The 15,536-nt window shown below is 60.2% G+C and overlaps 2 protein-coding genes across 3 annotated transcripts in view; both read left to right on the forward strand.

Moving 5' to 3' along the window:
- The first annotated feature begins 1,747 nt into the window (after nucleotides 1-1,747).
- Nucleotides 1,748-11,393, forward strand: CHMP6 (charged multivesicular body protein 6). 2 transcript variants are annotated; one of them, XM_034943073.3, is made up of 8 exons: nucleotides 1,748-3,317; nucleotides 5,915-6,024; nucleotides 6,158-6,245; nucleotides 6,814-6,900; nucleotides 8,140-8,205; nucleotides 8,394-8,474; nucleotides 9,565-9,619; nucleotides 10,325-11,393. In XM_034943073.3, the coding sequence occupies exons 1-8, from the start codon at nucleotides 3,255-3,257 to the stop codon at nucleotides 10,378-10,380; spliced, it is 606 nt and encodes a 201-aa protein (XP_034798964.1). In that variant the 5' UTR covers nucleotides 1,748-3,254; the 3' UTR covers nucleotides 10,381-11,393. The 2 variants fall into 2 exon arrangements, with proteins under 2 accessions (XP_034798964.1, XP_063455549.1); XM_063599479.1 differs by having other exon boundaries at nucleotides 3,157-3,317; nucleotides 9,565-11,393.
- Nucleotides 11,394-11,533: 140 nt separating this feature from the next.
- LOC129394472 (nascent polypeptide-associated complex subunit alpha, muscle-specific form) overlaps nucleotides 11,534-15,536 on the forward strand; it is a 33,176-nt gene continuing 29,173 nt past the window's right edge. Inside the window, 1 exon segment of the mRNA XM_063599480.1 lies at nucleotides 11,534-15,534. Coding sequence (XP_063455550.1) covers nucleotides 15,492-15,534 — 43 coding nt within the window. The 5' untranslated portion in view covers nucleotides 11,534-15,491.

The following is a 15,536-nucleotide window of genomic DNA, read 5'->3' on the forward strand; positions in this document are numbered from 1 at the left end:
TGAACCTGGGAGGCAGAGGCTGCAGTGAGCTGAGATCACACCACTGCACTCCAGCCTGGGTGACAAAGTGAGACTCTGTCTCAAAAAAAAAATAAAAATAAAAAATAAAACAGTAAATATCAGGCTCCGGGAGCCACATACGGCCTCTGGCCACCTTGCTCTTGCTCTTCTCCTTCTCCCTGCTCCGTTCCTCCTCCTTTTCGGTGTTATTGTGTGTGTGTGTGTGTGTGTGTGTGTGTGTTTTACAATCCTTAAGAAATGTAAAATCCACTCTTAACTCAAAGGCTGTACAAAAAAATAGATTCCAGGCCGGATGTGGCCCGCAGGCTGTAGTTTGGCAAACCCTGGCTTACATGCTACAAGATTTCAGAGATATTTCAGATAGATATCGTGGGGCACCTGGGGAGAACCTGCGGGAGTGGATTCCGGGGGTTGGACCGGGAACGCCGAATCGGAACGCTAGAGGGGGCTGAAGTCCCTGATCTGGGGGCCTTGATCGCTCTGCCGGGTCTGCAGCTGCAGCCACAGCTAAGAGCTCCCTCGCGCGACAGCTGAAGCTCAGACCCAGAGGCCCGCAGGTCAGGAACCCAAGACCCCAGACCCTCCATGGCCTGCTGTGGAGGAGAGAATCCGAAGGTCCACGGACAGGCAGTCTGTGAGTGTGACCTGCACGCCCACACCCAGCCACGCCCCGCAGGCTCAGAAGCACCACCTTCCCAGACGTGAGGAACACCCGGGCGAGGGGAGCCCCTGCACCCTGAAAAGTCCTGCTACTGCTTTCCTTCGTAGGCCAAGTGTGACCGCGGGGAGAGGGGTGCCCCGGCGGAGATGCGCTCCTTGATCTCCATGGGGTGACACATCCCAGAGCAGCAGCAGGACAGGGGGCAACCGCCGCCGTCAAGTCCCACGCGGGCTGTGTGGGCCAGCAGCGGCAGAAGGAACTGGCGCTCGGGATGCCGTGGCCTGCAGGGTCCTCCGGCGAATCACAGTGCCCAGGGTGAAACAAAGGGTTGGCAGACCACAGTGCCGTTTGTCTTACACAACAGAAACAAAACTCTGGGTCTGGTGGCCAAACCTGACTTGAGTCACCACAGTGGACAGCCACGGCCTCTCACCTGTTTCCAGGCTGAGCCAATTCACAGACCTGGAGCCCTTGAGTGGGGGGCCAGGTTCCTTGAGGGAGACCCCTGAAGCATTGCTGTAAGGAATACAGCAGCAAAGCCACGGGAAGAGTCCCCCAAAGGGACCTGTACCTGTTTACCAAAGTAAATGTGTAACAGAGGGAAGGAAATACTCAAGCGTCTCAGGAATGACAAGACACTGGCATCAGATGGATTCCAATTTCTTTTCTTTTTCTTTTTCTTTTTTTTTGGAGACAGAGTATCGCACTATCGCCCAGGCTGGAGTGCAGTGGTGTGATCTCAGCTCACTGCAACCTCCACCTCCCAAGTTCAAGCGATTCTCCTGCCTCAGCCTCCCAAGAAGCTGCGATTACAGGTGCATGCCACCATGCCCCACTAACTTTTGTAGTTTTGTAGAGACACGGTCCACTATGTCAGGCCAGGCTGATGTCGAACTCCTGACCTCAGATGATCCACCCACCTCAGCCTCCCAAAGTACTGGGATTACAGGCGTGAGCCACCACGCCTGGCCAGACGGAGTCTGCTAGAGTCTCGGGGATTTTATACGGACAGGATGGGGGCGTGGCAGGCCAGGGTGGTCTTTGGAAATGCAACATTTGGGCAGGAAAACAAAAATCCCTGTCCTCACCTAGGTTTGTGGGCACAGGCGGTGGGGGGATCCCTAGCCAAGGATCACGCCTTCCTCTACCCAGCTCTTCCTTCCCCCTTCATGAGGAGCAGGGAGTAGCAAGTCTTTTTTTTTTTTTTTTCCTCAACGTCCCCATGGACACCAAGGAAAAAAGTACTTCATATGTCTTAGTGAGACAAATCAGAGGATGGGAGATGAACCCCACAAAAATTCAGGGGCCCCCTCACCTCAGTGAAGGTTCTGGAGTCCAAAGGTTTGGAACAGGTGATAATTATTCTCCTTTCGATGTTATTTGTTATATTTTTTGTAGAGACGGGGGTCTTGCTATGTTGCCAGGCTGGTCTTGAACTCCTGGCCTCAAGCCATCCTCAGCTGAGTGCTTTTCTTTGACACTTAGTGAATGCTCAGGAACCACAGTCAGGATACTCAGGCGGGAACCGGGGTGGCTTCTCCCTTTTACCCTTTATCCCCATTCATGTGTTTCTTAGCCCCCCAGGGAAGAATGCTTCTGTGGGGGACGCAGCCACGATTCCTTGGAAGGAGAAGCTGAGCCCAGCCATGCTGGTCTCCTCCTGGCACTGATCTACAGACGGGGAGCAGCGCAGTGGAAGAGGGAAGATCCCAGGGCTGAAGGGCTGGGTGGAGGGCGCTGCTGGTTGCATTTCAGGGAACACTTTAAAATGCAAAGCGGGCCAGGTGCGGCTCACGCCTGTCATCCCAGCACTTTGGGAGCCCGACGTGGGTGGATCAGAAGGTCAGGAGCTCCAGGCCAGCCTGGCCAATATGGTGAAACCCCGTCTCTACTAACAAAAATTAGCCGGGCGTGGCAGCAGGCACCTGTAGTCCCAGCTACTCAGGAGGCTGAAGCAGGAAAATCACTTGAACCCGGGAGGCAGAGTTTGTAGTGAGCCGAGATAGCGCCCCTGCACTCCACCCTGGGCTACAGAGCAGGACTCCATCAAAAAACAAACAAACAAAAACAAAAAACAAAAAAAAAACACAAAGCGCAAAACGTTGGATATCACATCATTAATGCGGCATTTTGTGTTCAGAGCCAGTGGGACAGTGATTCCTGCACAAGATTCCTGAAAGCCTGGGGAGACTGAATTATGTTAATCTAAAAGGATCCCATCTAATTAGGAGATAAGAAATTTTTGCCTTCACCTGCACAGGAAGGGTGCACGGAAACACGTTATTTAGAACATCCCGGGCCCGAACATCGCGGGGCCTAACATCCAGGTATCCGTGCCACTTCTCTGTACCAGTCCAAGGAGGCCGCGGTGTTCGCGGCGGTCGCCGAGACCGGCGGGCTGTGGTTTCGAACCCGCGGCAACGGCGCGCGGCCGGAGGAGGCGCTCGGGCTTCGCGTTCCGCGGCGCCTGGCCCGGCGCGGCCGCCGTAGCGGGAGGACCCGAGCTACGGTAGCCGTGGGGCGGGGGTGGCGATTGAACTTGGTGGGTCCCGGGCCAGGGGCGGGCGCCGCCATGGGCAACCTGTTCGGCCGCAAGAAGCAGAGCCGCGTCACGGAGCAGGACAAGGCCATCCTGGTGAGGGCCCGGGCCCGGGGTCAGGGCTGGGGCCGGGACAGGCGACGGGGCCGGGGCGGGCGGCGGGGCCGGAAGAGCCCCGCGCCCTCGGCCCCCCGCGTTCGGATGGGGAAACTGAGGCGCAGCGCGCAGCCGGGCCCCTCGGTCTCTCCGCCCTGCGTCCCTCCTCGCCCGCGGGGCCTCGGGCCGGGGTCTCCTGCGCGGCGCCGTGGCTGCCGACTTCCCCCGGGCCCGCGCGTCCGCCTCTGCGACCCCCGCCGGGGTGGGCGCGGCTGGTGACTGCGGGATTCGACGCCGGCGTTCGGGGCTCGGCCACAGCCTGGCGGCCTGTCCGTGGGGTCCGCGCGGCGCTGGGCTTTCCCTGGCTCTGGGCCCGCGGGAGCAGGTCCCGGCCCCGGGGGTCCCGGCTCTCCCGGAGTCGCTGCCCCCGCCCCCGCGGCTCATTTGCCTCCTGGTGCCCTGGGCCGGAGCCCCAGCGGTGCTGCCGGCTTCGCGAGGCAGCGCGGAGCATCCCCTCTCCCTCACCCCATCCAGGCCAGGACTGGAAGGAAATCTGCCCTGGTCCGAGGAGCGGCCGACAGGTGCGCCGAACGCCTGCCGGGGTCCTGCCGGGTTTCCGCAGCGCCTGGGTGCAGGACCACCGTGTTTGGCGCGTTTGTTTGCGGCGACTCCAGACTGACTCCGGGGCACAGCCGGGCCGGTGGTGGTGCCTTTTCCCATGTGAAAGTTAGCTTCTGTAGGAGGAGGAATCGCCTGGCATGTCAGGGACACGGCGGGTTAAGAATAGTCCATTTTTGTAACGAGATAAACGTGTCACGAAAGAGACCCCGAAATGGAAGCAGGGCTAGCTTTTTCGGATGCTTTCTTTTCTAAATTTTGTGCAACAGAAATAGGTTAATTTTATACTAAAAGAGAAGCGAATGTAAATGAAAGAGGGAATCTTACGTTGGCATCTGAGTCCATAAGCTGTGAAAAGAAACAACGGGCACATTTGTCCCTAGAGAAGATGGGCACAGCGCTGGGCACCGTCCCGAGCTGCCTGCAAGACAGCTGGGCCCAGCCTCCATCGTCCACCTTCCACCTACCCTGGCAGCCCCAAGGCACTCCCTCCCCTCTCTTTAAGGACTCAGTTCCGGTTTCTCTTCAAGCACAGCTTTCCACTTGCCAAGGGTCACTGTGGGATCTCGGCTGTGCAGACCCGTGTTCCAGGCTGCCGTAGGTCTCCCGGGGATTTCGGGTGCTTGGGAACAGCATCCTTAGCACACACTAGCACAAATGATTGCTTTTTTTTTTTCTGTTTTTCTAGGATAACAGGTGTTCCCCACGTGGCCTGTGACCCTCCACTGAGACCTTGTTTTACAGGGGGGCAGCCTGGCCTCACCTGCCTGCCTTTGGCCCCTGGGTCTCCCCAGCAGTGGGGCTGGGCAGGGGGCACCTTTCACTGTAGCAACGAGAGGACCCACAGGCCTTGGCACTGCGAAGGGGAGACTCCGTGGGTGGAGGGAGCCGGGAATGAGCCCTCTCAGGTAGAGGGAGCACTGGCTTCCCATGCAGAGTCTTAAAGAGGCACACAGGCCCTGACTGAGCTAATTCTCCTCAGCCTCCTGCCTTAAGGCCATAATCCCTGTGCCTGCACGGGCTCAGCATTGTCTGAAGTGATGACGTTTGGAAAACTTAAGGGCCTGATAGGGCAGGACTGGCTGAAGTTCCTCAGTGGCCGAGTGCCCTCTCTGGGACGGCACACAGATGAGAGGTGGTCAGCGGGGCCGAGTGGGTGTCCCTGCAGCCGGATGGTTGGCAAAGGGGCAGGGAAGCCACAGGCATCTCATGCGGCTGAAGCGCAAGGAGAGAAGCCGGGGGGATGTCTGAGCCCTGTCCTGGCCGTGTGGCTGGTGGCACTTGGGTACTCGCCACCTGCATGTTCTGGAGTCCGAACTTTTTTTTTTTGAGATGGAGTCTCACTCTGTCACCCAGGCTGGAACACAGTGGCATACTGTCGGCTCACTGCAAGCTCTGCCTCCCGGGTTCACACTGTTCTCCTGCCTCAGCCTCCCAGGTAGCTGGGACTACAGGCACCGCCACCACACCCGGCTAATATTTTTATGTATTTTTAGTAGAGATGGGGTTTCACCGTGTTAGCCAGGATGGTCTCGATCTCCTGACCTCGTGCTCCGCCCACCTCGGCCTCCCAAAGTGCTGGGATTACAGGCGTGAGCCACTGCGCCCAGCCGAGTCCAAACCTTTGAGGTCCTGGCAGCTGCTCCCTGACCTGAGCCTAGAGTGCTTGTACCGCTGGCAGGCAGCCTCGAGGGTGGACCCACAGCAATGCCACGGTGGTCTTCCCCATCCCTGTGATGGGCTGTGGAGTCCGGGTGACCCTCTGGTGGGGCCGCCCCTTGTGTGGCAGGATGTGGAGCTGTGTCCCTGGCTTCCACCCCCAGACGTGTCCAGACAGCACCACCTGTCCCCTGGAAGGCAACCCTGCCCCATGAAGGACACTCACGGAGGGCCGCCTGGCCTCCATGCCTGGCGCTCAGTAGCGTGGCCAGGGCTCCCAGCGTGGGCTCGGTGACGCCAGGCCCTCTCTCTCTTGGCAGCAACTGAAGCAGCAGCGGGACAAGCTGAGGCAGTACCAGAAGAGGATCGCCCAGCAGCTGGAGCGCGAGCGCGCCCTGGCCCGGCAGCTGCTGCGGGACGGCAGGAAGGAGTGAGTGGGGCCCGGGCAGCGTGGGCACCCTGTCGGCTGGGGTGGGGGGCCCGGGCAGCGTGGGCACCCTGTCAGCTGGGGTGGGGGGCCCGGGCAGGGCCACAGCGGGTCACTCTCGGGCTTCCCTCTGCAGACGGGCCAAGCTGCTGCTCAAGAAGAAGCGATACCAGGAGCAGCTCCTGGACAGGACGGAGAACCAGATCAGCAGCCTGGAGGCCATGGTAGGTGGCTGGGTGCTTCGCCCTGGAGTGCAGGTGCAGCTGGAGGCAGCTCCGCCCGGCTGCGTGGACATCAGAATTTCTCCCGAGAGCTGAAAGCTCCTCCTCTCAGATGCCTCGGGCTGAAGCTGACCCGAAGAGGGGCGGGCCTGGAATCCCAGGGAGTCTGCCAGGAAGCTAATGGTCTTAAGGGGCTGGGGGGCAGGTTGGCTCTCGCAGGACTGAGGTGGGGAAGGTTGGGCCACCCCTGGGTGGTGTGGGTAGGTCAGGGGTCTACGTGGGGACTGAGTGTCCCTGGTGTTAGGGACCCGAGCGGCGTGGTTCTGCTCTTTGGTAACCAGAGCTACTAACAAGCAACCAGCGGTCCCCTGAGTGTGTCCCTGGCACCTGCTCAGTTTTGCGCATCCCCACCTGGCAGTGGGAGAGGACAGGGAGGAGCAGGTGTCAGGAGTCACCCTCACGCCCAGCAGCACCTGCCCAGCAACGGTGTCATCCTGAACCCTGCCCCGCGGTCGGGGAGGAGGGCACCCCGGATCCTCAGCACCTGCGTCTGCTCTGGTTTCCTTTTCAGGTTCAGAGTATTGAGTTCACCCAGATCGAAATGAAGGTGATGGAGGGGCTGCAGTTTGGAAATGAGTGTCTGAACAAGATGCACCAGGTGAGTCTCTGCAGGGCCAGGGGCATGGAGGCGTGGGGAGCCCATTGGGCTGGAGCTGGGGATAGGGCAGGGGGCTTGTCCCACGGTGTTCGTGTCAGACACAGGGCAAGAGGCTGGCAGGGGAGATGTGTTGGGTGCTGCCAGGCAGGCAGGGATGCAGTGACCGGGTGCAGCACAGGCTGGGAACTGTGGGAACTGGGTCCCCAGGCGCCGAAGTGACTTAGAGGGGAAGTCTGAGGGTGGGGAGGGGGCTGGCAAACTAATCACAGAAGGCTTCCTGGAGGTGGCGGGTGTGGTGGCTCACACCTGTAATCACTTTTGGAGGCCAAGGCAGGCAGATCACCTGAGGTCAGGAGTTCGAGACCAGCCTGGCCAACATGGTAAACCCTGTCTCTACTAATAATACAAAAATGAGCCAGGCGTGGTGGCAGGCACCTGTAAACCCAGCTACTCAAGAGGCTGAGGCAGGAGAATCTCTTGAACCGGGAGGCAGAGGTTGCAGTGAGATGAGATTGCGCCATTGCACTCCAGCCTGAGTGATAAGAGCAAAACTCCGTCTCAGGAAAAAAAAAAAAAAGAAGGCTTCCTGGAGGAGGTGACTACCGGCCTCATCTCAGGCCAGGCATGGATGTGAAGCCCAGCGTGGCCAGACCACGTTCCCCCACCAACCCCATCACACTCCTGACGTGGGGGCCAGTGGGGGGCTAGTTGGAGAGCCGGGGACTCACCTGGCGGGAGGTCTGGCTGTGCCACTTTTCCAAGTGTTTTGGTGAGTACTGGTGGTGTGTGCCAGTCAAGCACAAGTGGCCCTTTGACCTTTTGCCACTCAAAAGAAATCAAGTCACCTGCCCAGAATGTTCTACCTGTTGCTTATTTTTACCGGTGGCTGTGAGAGCTGACTCAGGGTGAGAAGGGGCAGCGGGCGCCAGGGCAGTGCAGTCGTGGCCTCTGAAAAGACTCATCAAACGGCCCCTGTGGCCTCAGGACGGGCCCATGCCTGGGACACACATGGCCTGGCCTCATTTAAACAGGGATAGGAGCCGGGTGTGGTGGCATGCACCTGTAGTCCCAGCTACTTGGATGGATCGCTTGAGCCCAGCCTGGGCAACACAGCCAGACCTTGTCTTTAAAAATAAAATAGAGGGGTGAGGCCGTGGCCCTGAGAGCCCAGGAGGCCTCTGTCGGGGTCTACCATTGGCCTCACCGACAGGCGTCCACACGCATCCCCCTCGTGCACAGGTGATGTCCATTGAAGAGGTGGAGAGGATCCTGGAGGAGACGCAGGAGGCTGTGGAGTACCAGCGGGTAGGTGGCACCCTGACCGGCCTGCCCCCAACTGTGGGAACCCACAAGGCCACCCTCGGGGGCCAAACTGTCCCACATCCTAGAGCGGCCGCCTTCTCGCAAGGGGACGAGACCCAGCCACAGGCCGTCTCCTTCCTCCCTGAGGGGCCGCCGCCTCGCTGCTCTCACCACCGCCTGTCCTTTTGCAGCAAATAGACGAGCTCCTGGCAGGAAGCTTCACTCAGGAGGATGAAGACGCCATCCTGGAGGAGCTGAGCACAATCACTCAGGTAACGACCCCCGGGACTGAGCAGTCACTCGGGCGATGGGACCCCCGGGACTGAGCAGTCACTCGGGCGATGGGACCCCCGGGACTGAGCACAGTCACTCAGGCAGTGGGACCCCCAGAGCTCAGACCCCCAGGAGGCCCTGCCCATGGTGATCTCGTATGTGGTGTCCTTTAAGTAAATAGTCTGCGGTTTGTGACTGGTTTTCCTACCTGAGGTGACTCTGTTTTCAGGGTTGCTCACCCGACGGTCTGGTGCAGGCAGGCTGGCCCCGTGCCCTGGACAGAGCGGGGGTGCTGGGCCTTCCTGGCGCCTCGGCCCCTTTCTGTCCCCAGCTGTCACGGATGTGGTGCTGGCTTTCCCCAGCCGTGGCTGCTGACTCACGTCCCACATAGGCCCTCGCTGCGGGGGCCGCGTCCTGGCCCCAGGCTCACATCCAGGCTCTGAGTCTGCATTCACTCCCTGACAAAGGGGTTGTCCTCTCTGTGGGCCCCTGCCTCAGTCTGCCAAATTCTCATGGTGCCCCCAGAGCCGGCCTCTGCCCCAGCCCTGCTGCCAGCTGCCCCGGCGCTCTGGTGCTATGCGGCCCGTGGTGCCTGCACCCACTTGCATGTCCAGTTACTTTCTCCTGAGGGTCCGAGTCCTCCGGGGCCTCCAGGGAAGGCCAGCTGAGAGGCAGAAGCACCCGTGCTGGCTTAGGCAGCCAAGCTCGCCGGGACAGCGTTGTACCGCAGCCCACCCCGCAGTGGTGGACACCAGCGTGACCTGGGTGTCTGTGTCACCCACCCCTCGGTCCCTGAGAGCCAGGGTCTCTGGGGCACACCCAGGACGTCGCCTCCTTACAGCCCCTCAGGGCCCCAGGGTCTGTTGGGAGGAGCCTCCATGGTAGCGGCTGCGTCACCACCTAGGGGATTCTGGTGGCACCAGAAGCCAGGGCGGTTGCAGACTTAGGTCTTCTGAGCAGCACGTTCCTGTCCGCTTTAACTCCGGCTGAGAGCGGCTGACTGACAGGATCCGTGTCCTCTCGGGGAGGCCCAGGCAGCCCGGGGCAGACCTGTCACCTGCTCACAGCCTTACCCTTTGCTTCTTGCAGGAACAAATAGAGCTGCCAGAGGTTCCCTCCGAGCCCCTTCCTGAGAAGATCCCAGGTATTTCCATGTTTGATTCTTTTGAATGGTTGGAATTCGCAGGAGAAAAGTGGATTCTAGAAGGGAACGAGACAGAATGCTCCCCGCCCTTCTCACTTGGCAGAGGTCGCCCAGGCCTTCCTGGGCCGTGGGCAAGCCCTGCTGCCTGGCTGTTTGGCTTGGGGGCGTGCGTGCCTGGCCTTGGGGTTGGGCTTGGGTTTCCCAGGGGTTCGGTAACTGGGTAACCTCGTAAGAGAGCCATACCCCATTCAAAGAGGCACATTGAGAAATCAGAACTGGGGAAAGGCTTCTTCAGCAGCACCAGCTCATTCCCAGGGTGTAGCCCAGGATTAGCCCTCAGCCAGGGATGGCTCTCCCCGTGGCACCATTCAGCACAGGCTCTCCAACCTGCCCACTGGGAAGCTGACTTTAGAACCGTCCATCCACGTTTGTTCTGTTCCTTTACCCATCTTTGGGGCTCTTCTCCTCTCTGAGTCCCGCTGGGAGGGGCTGTGCTTTCCTGGCCCACTGTCCCATGTCCCTGGCCCTGTCTGTCAGCCCCATTGGCTTCCTGTTTGTCACTTGCCTCCCCCAGAGCTGGGCGTGCCCTTCCCTAGTGCGAAGTCCCCGGAACTGGCCCTTGCCACCCCTGTGGCCTCGTCCCTCTCTGGAGGTCTCTGCCTGTGGGTCTTCGGCGTGTCATAAACATCTCTGTTTCCTCCACAGAAAACGTCCCTGTCAAGGCCAGGCCCAGGCAGGCGGAGCTGGTGGCAGCTTCGTAACATGGCCTCCTCTTGTGGGACTCACGGGGATGCCCCAGGGACTGTGGCCCACAGAGAGTTTGGGTCACGGCCAGCCCCTGACCGGGTTCCCTGGAGCCCAGCGTGCACGGTGCTGAGCAGAGCCGCAGCCACGCAGGCGCATTGCAGGAGGACTCCAGAGCGTCTCCTGGAGACCTTGAGCCTGAATGCACTCAGGCGCCACTGGCCTGCTCTCAGTCCGGATTAACTCTCAGCCCAGCCCAGCTTCTGCCGGTTGTGGGCTCCCCCGGTGGCCGCGGCCCAGGCCCGACGCCTCTGGTGCTGTTCCCCTGCAGTCCCAGCCCCGCGTGGCTCGCGCTCGTCTGTGAGGAAGACACCTCCAGACCTTGGGGTCCCCGCACTTCCTCTTGCTCCTCGCTGCTCCCATTAGCTGGTGCAGGCTTCCGTTAAGGGGTCCCTCCCTTGGCCTGGCTTCCCGGCGCACCTCAGCTTCCCTGCTGGTGGGGGGATCCCCAGGAGACCAGCATGTGCTGAACCTCTCTGTGCCTCTGCCTCCGCACCCTAGACGCCCACCTCCAGTTTGAAGGTGGCGGGCCAGGGGCTTTCTTGCTGAATTGACGACTCCGAGAGCTCTGACTCCCGCCTTGCCACTCACGGCTCTGTCCACTAGGGCTCGGCCCTGCTGAGAAAGGACCTCTGATGCTTGGGAGACGCTGCTCCGGCAGGTGCAGCCCCGGAAGTTTGTCCATGGGGGTCCCCGCGGCTGGGGCTCATGGAACTGCGAGACCCGGGACCCTCCTGCCCTGCGGGTCCCCGAGCCACCAGCAGCCAGGACCGGAGGCTGTGGGGCATGGCGTGACTTCTCATGCACAGGGCTGGTTTGGTTATGAGACGATCTCGCTGGGACCGCCCCTGCCCGTGGAAAGCCACAAGGACAAAGGGAGCGGCCACCTCGACCCCCAGACAGGCCGGCCCGTATTAAAATTGGCCCTGCACGCCCACTGCCTCGTGGACTTGGGCGCAGTGGGCACCTAGGCGTGGCTCCTTCTGTGGGAGTGTGGGTGGGTTGTGTGCGGCCCCTCCCCCACGGTGACCCTGACCAAAGCCCAGCCCCTTGACCAGCATGGGGACGCTCACTGGAGGGCTCCTGCCCAATCCGGCCAGGCCTGGGCTCTGCACACGTGAGATGGAAGCTCTGGGCCCTGACGGCCACCTCTGGGTAGCTGCCCTCTGTGAGGGCCAGGGTGCTGCTCTGAGCAGGCTGTCTCCCTCGTGTGGCTTTGTGTAATCCTGGGCCCAGAGGGTGGTGGGTTTGGGGTCCTGGTGCCCAGGCGGGAATCTTGATGTGCAGGGAACACGCTGGGCAGGTGCCCCCCAAGGGGTGGCTCCACACCCCGCACCGGTGGGCATGGGGGTGCTGGCCCTGCACTGCCGGGTCTCAGGACTGAAGAAGCTGAAGACCTGGGTTTGCGGGAAAGTCTTGTTTCTCCACGTGGCGGCAGCTCTCCTGCGGTGCGCGTGTCAGCTGGGGGTGAGGGGGTCTTCCAACCACCCTTGCAGGGATTCTGCAGAAAATTAGTTGGCTGGGGCTCCCCCTGTCTGTCCCCAGGACTGCCAGGCAGCCTGGAGGGCGCCTCGTGATGAGGCTCCAGCCCCATGACCTGCTCCCTGCAGCAGTGCATCCCAGGCCCATGGAGCACCAGCTCTGGGTCCCAAACTGCACGCAGGGTGCCAGGAGCCTGCGTTGGGAAGCTGCAGGTATGGCTGGAGGGGCCCTGGCTACTGTCAGTCCCAGGCCTCAGTCACAGCCTTTACACACCCTGCCCGTGGGGCAGGTCCCTCCTTTCCCTCTGCCTCCATTAGAACGCAGGGGCTTTTGCCAAGAGAGGCCGGGTGTTCTGGCAGCATTTTGTGGCAGGACTTTGCTCTCAGCCCCAACCGGAGCAGCTGTCCACAGTGCCCTCCCCCTTGTGCCAAGTTCCTGGTCAGGGCCCAGGAGGCCATCCAGGGAACGCCAATAACCATCCATCCCTGCTACAGCACAGCCGGGAGTGGGGTGGGGTCCACGTTCCCTCCAACTATCCAAGAAGTTAGAGCCTGAGTACTACTACTCAGCCGTGTTCTGTGTACCAGTGTTCCTCCCTGGACCTCGCAAGGGTCTGCCCGGACAGCCCAGAGTGACCTTGAGCTGATTCCCAACTCTGGCATTGGTGTGTCCTGGCTGGCCGGCTCCTGGTTATGTCGGGCTGGTGGCAGCCCCTCCTGCCAGCAAGGTGTAGAGCCCAGTGCTGGCCGGAGCCTGACCAACCTGATCTCCTAATCTAGGTTGGGGACACAGGAGCATGACAATCACAAGTCAAAATTAGGTGTGGAACCTCAGGGCGGAGCTGGTGTCCTGCCACAGATGCCTGGGGGCCGGGGGGAGGACTTGGAGGAGGAGAGGCTGCAGAGGGCAGGGACACAGAGTAGGGGGGCCACACAAAGGGTGGCTCAGAGTGGAGGAGGGGCATAAAGGAAGAGCCATACATAATCAGCAGCTTTGAGGGGTGTTGGAGCCTGCCAGCCACAGAGGACTTCCCAGGGAGGGAATGGGGCATAGTGTGGAAGTGGTGCCCTCATTTTCAGAGGCTGCAGACACTTCGCTGGAAGGCACACTTCCAGCGCCACACTTGCCACGGGGCAGGCAGTGTGGCAGTTAGAAATGTGTGGGATGGAATGGGCGCGGTGGCTCACGCCTGTAATCCCAGCACTTTGGGAGGCCGAGGCGGGCAGATCATGATGTCAAGAGATTGAGACCATCCTGGCCAACTTGACGAAACCCCGTCTCTACTAAAAATACAAAAATTAGCTGGGCGTGGTGGAACGCACCTGTAGTCCCAGCTACTCGGGAGGCTGAGGCAGGAGAATCGCTTGAACCTGGGAGGCGGAGGTTACAGTGAGCAGAGATCATGCCACTGCACTCCAGCCTGGCGACAGAGCGAGACTCTTTCAAAAAAGAAATGCGTGGGACAGAATGGCGGGGCCATCCTGGACGGGATGGGGCCCCCGACCCCTGTGTGCCTGCGCTCTGCCAGCTCCTGCGCTGAGCAGGTACTCGGGGGAGGGAGGATGGTTTGCTCCAATCTCAGGTCCTAACTGGTGTCTGACTTGGCCGCAGAATCCTTTGGGTCCTGGTTTCTTCACACCTGCAATATTGGGGGTTTGCCCTTGGGGGTCTCTTCCAGCTGAGTCCACTTCTGTCCCCAGCCTGTAAACTGTCTGCACCTATTGACTCTTGATGGTCTCTGAGGGACTCAACTTTAGAAACTCTGTCCGTTTTGTGCTGCTGTCACAGAGTGCTTGAGACTGGGTAATTTATAATGAACAATCAACTGGCTCACGGTACTGGACAGGTGCCAGCATCTGGCGAGGGCCGTCCAGCTGCGTCATCACATGGTGGAAGGCAGGAGGGGGGCCACCCCACCCTTTTATAACCAATCCCAGCCGTTAGGGCGCAGCCTTCATGGCCTAACCACCCTCTAAAGGTCCCACTCGATACTGTTACAAAGGCAATGAAATTTCAACAGGTTTTGGAGGGGACAAACATTCAAACCATGGCAGAAAGTGTGGAAGGAGCAATAACCACACTGAACAGAATGACCATGGTAATTAAACCCCAAGTGAAACCATGACCCGTTTTACATCATCCTGGAGAGAACAGTGCAGCTGCAGTACTTGCTGAGCTGCAGAGACAGGGTCCATCCAACTCGACAGCATCCAGCAGCCACTCCAGGCTGCCAGCAGACAGATGTTGGGAGCAGCACTGATAGTTTGGGTTTTTGTTTGTTTTTTTAAGACAGGGTCTCACTTGCCCAGGCTGGAGTGCAGTGGTGTGATTATGGCTCACTGCAGCCTGGAACTCTGGGGCTCAAGCGATCCTCCCACCTCAGCCTCCCGAGTAACTGGGACTACAGGTGTGTGCCACCAAATCCAGCTAATTTTTGTTACTTTTTGTAGAGATGGGGTCTCACTATGTTGCCCAGGCTAATAGATTTTTTTAAATGATCATACAGGACGGCTGGGTGCAGTGGTTCCCGCCTGTAATCCCAGCACTTTGGGAATCCCAGCACTTTGGGAGGCCGAGGCGGGCAAATCACCTGAGGTCAGGAGTTTGAGACCAGCCTGACCAACATGGAGAAACCCCGTCTCTACTAAAAGTACAAAATTAGCCGGGCGTGGTGGCGCATGTCTGTAATCCCAGCTACTCGGGAAGCTGAGGCAGGAGAATCGCTTGAACCCAGGAAGCGGAGGTTGCAGTGAGCCGAGATTGCGCCACTGCACTCCAACCTGGGCAACAATACAAGACTCCATCTGAAAAAAAAAACATCACACAGGAAAACAGAAGTTCGATTTTACGTCGTACACTGCTGTAATTTCAGCACATGTGGACTCGTGTAACCACCACCATAACCTTCCATCACCCCTGAAACTCCCTCCCGCCAGCCCTTTAGGGTTGCCCCTTCCCCCGAACCCCACCAGCCCCTGGTGACCACTGATCTGTCCTCCAACCCATAGTGTTTTTACGGGAATGTCACAAAAACAGAAGCCGACCATGGGTCACCTTTCTGGCGCCTTTCTCCCCGCACAAAGTCTTTGTCCTTGTGAAGTTGTCACGTGCCAAACGCTTGTCCCTTTTTCCTGCTGGGTAATACTCCCGGTGCCGCCCTTGCTGTTCGTCGATGCACATCTGGCTGCTTTTCGCTGGCTGCGAGCGGAGCTGCTAGGGACATGGCCACGGGGCCGTGAGAGCGGAGTTTCCTCTCTCCGGTGACCCTGAGCTGCGCCTTTCTCAGCCGCCTCCCGAGGCCCCAGGCGCTCTGCGGGGGCTCTGGCGGGGTTGGGGGCGGTGGGCGTTCTCGTTATTTCAGCGGCGCTGCCCCTGGCCCTGCGGGAGGGACCGTGGGACCCGAGACATCCCCGCCTGGCCTCCGCTCCCCACCCGGGAGTGGGGCTCGCACCCCCCCCCCCACCTCGGGTAAAGACGCTTCTGGAAGGAAGGGCGCCCCGCGGACCCCGCCCAACCCTGCCCAGCCCAGCCCAGCCCTTCCCGGGGCGGCGGCGCGGGAAGCAGGCGGCGGCGCACGGGCGTCGTCATGGCAACCCCACCGGCTCCCGGGGCCGGGACCGCTGCCCCCTCC

This window comes from Pan paniscus, chromosome 19 (genome assembly GCF_029289425.2).
Source record: "Pan paniscus chromosome 19, NHGRI_mPanPan1-v2.0_pri, whole genome shotgun sequence".
In the NCBI taxonomy this organism is placed as follows: domain Eukaryota; kingdom Metazoa; phylum Chordata; class Mammalia; order Primates; family Hominidae; genus Pan; species Pan paniscus.

Excerpts from the sequence above, each read along its gene's own strand:
- CHMP6 (XM_063599479.1), top strand. The coding sequence starts at position 3,255 with ATGGGCAACCTGTTCGGCCGCAAGAAGCAGAGCCGCGTCACGGAGCAG. Across the intron at positions 6,246-6,813 it reads TCAGCAGCCTGGAGGCCATG|GTTCAGAGTATTGAGTTCAC; the intron begins GTAGGTGGCTGG and ends TTTCCTTTTCAG. Across the intron at positions 8,475-9,564 it reads AGCTGAGCACAATCACTCAG|GAACAAATAGAGCTGCCAGA; the intron begins GTAACGACCCCC and ends TGCTTCTTGCAG.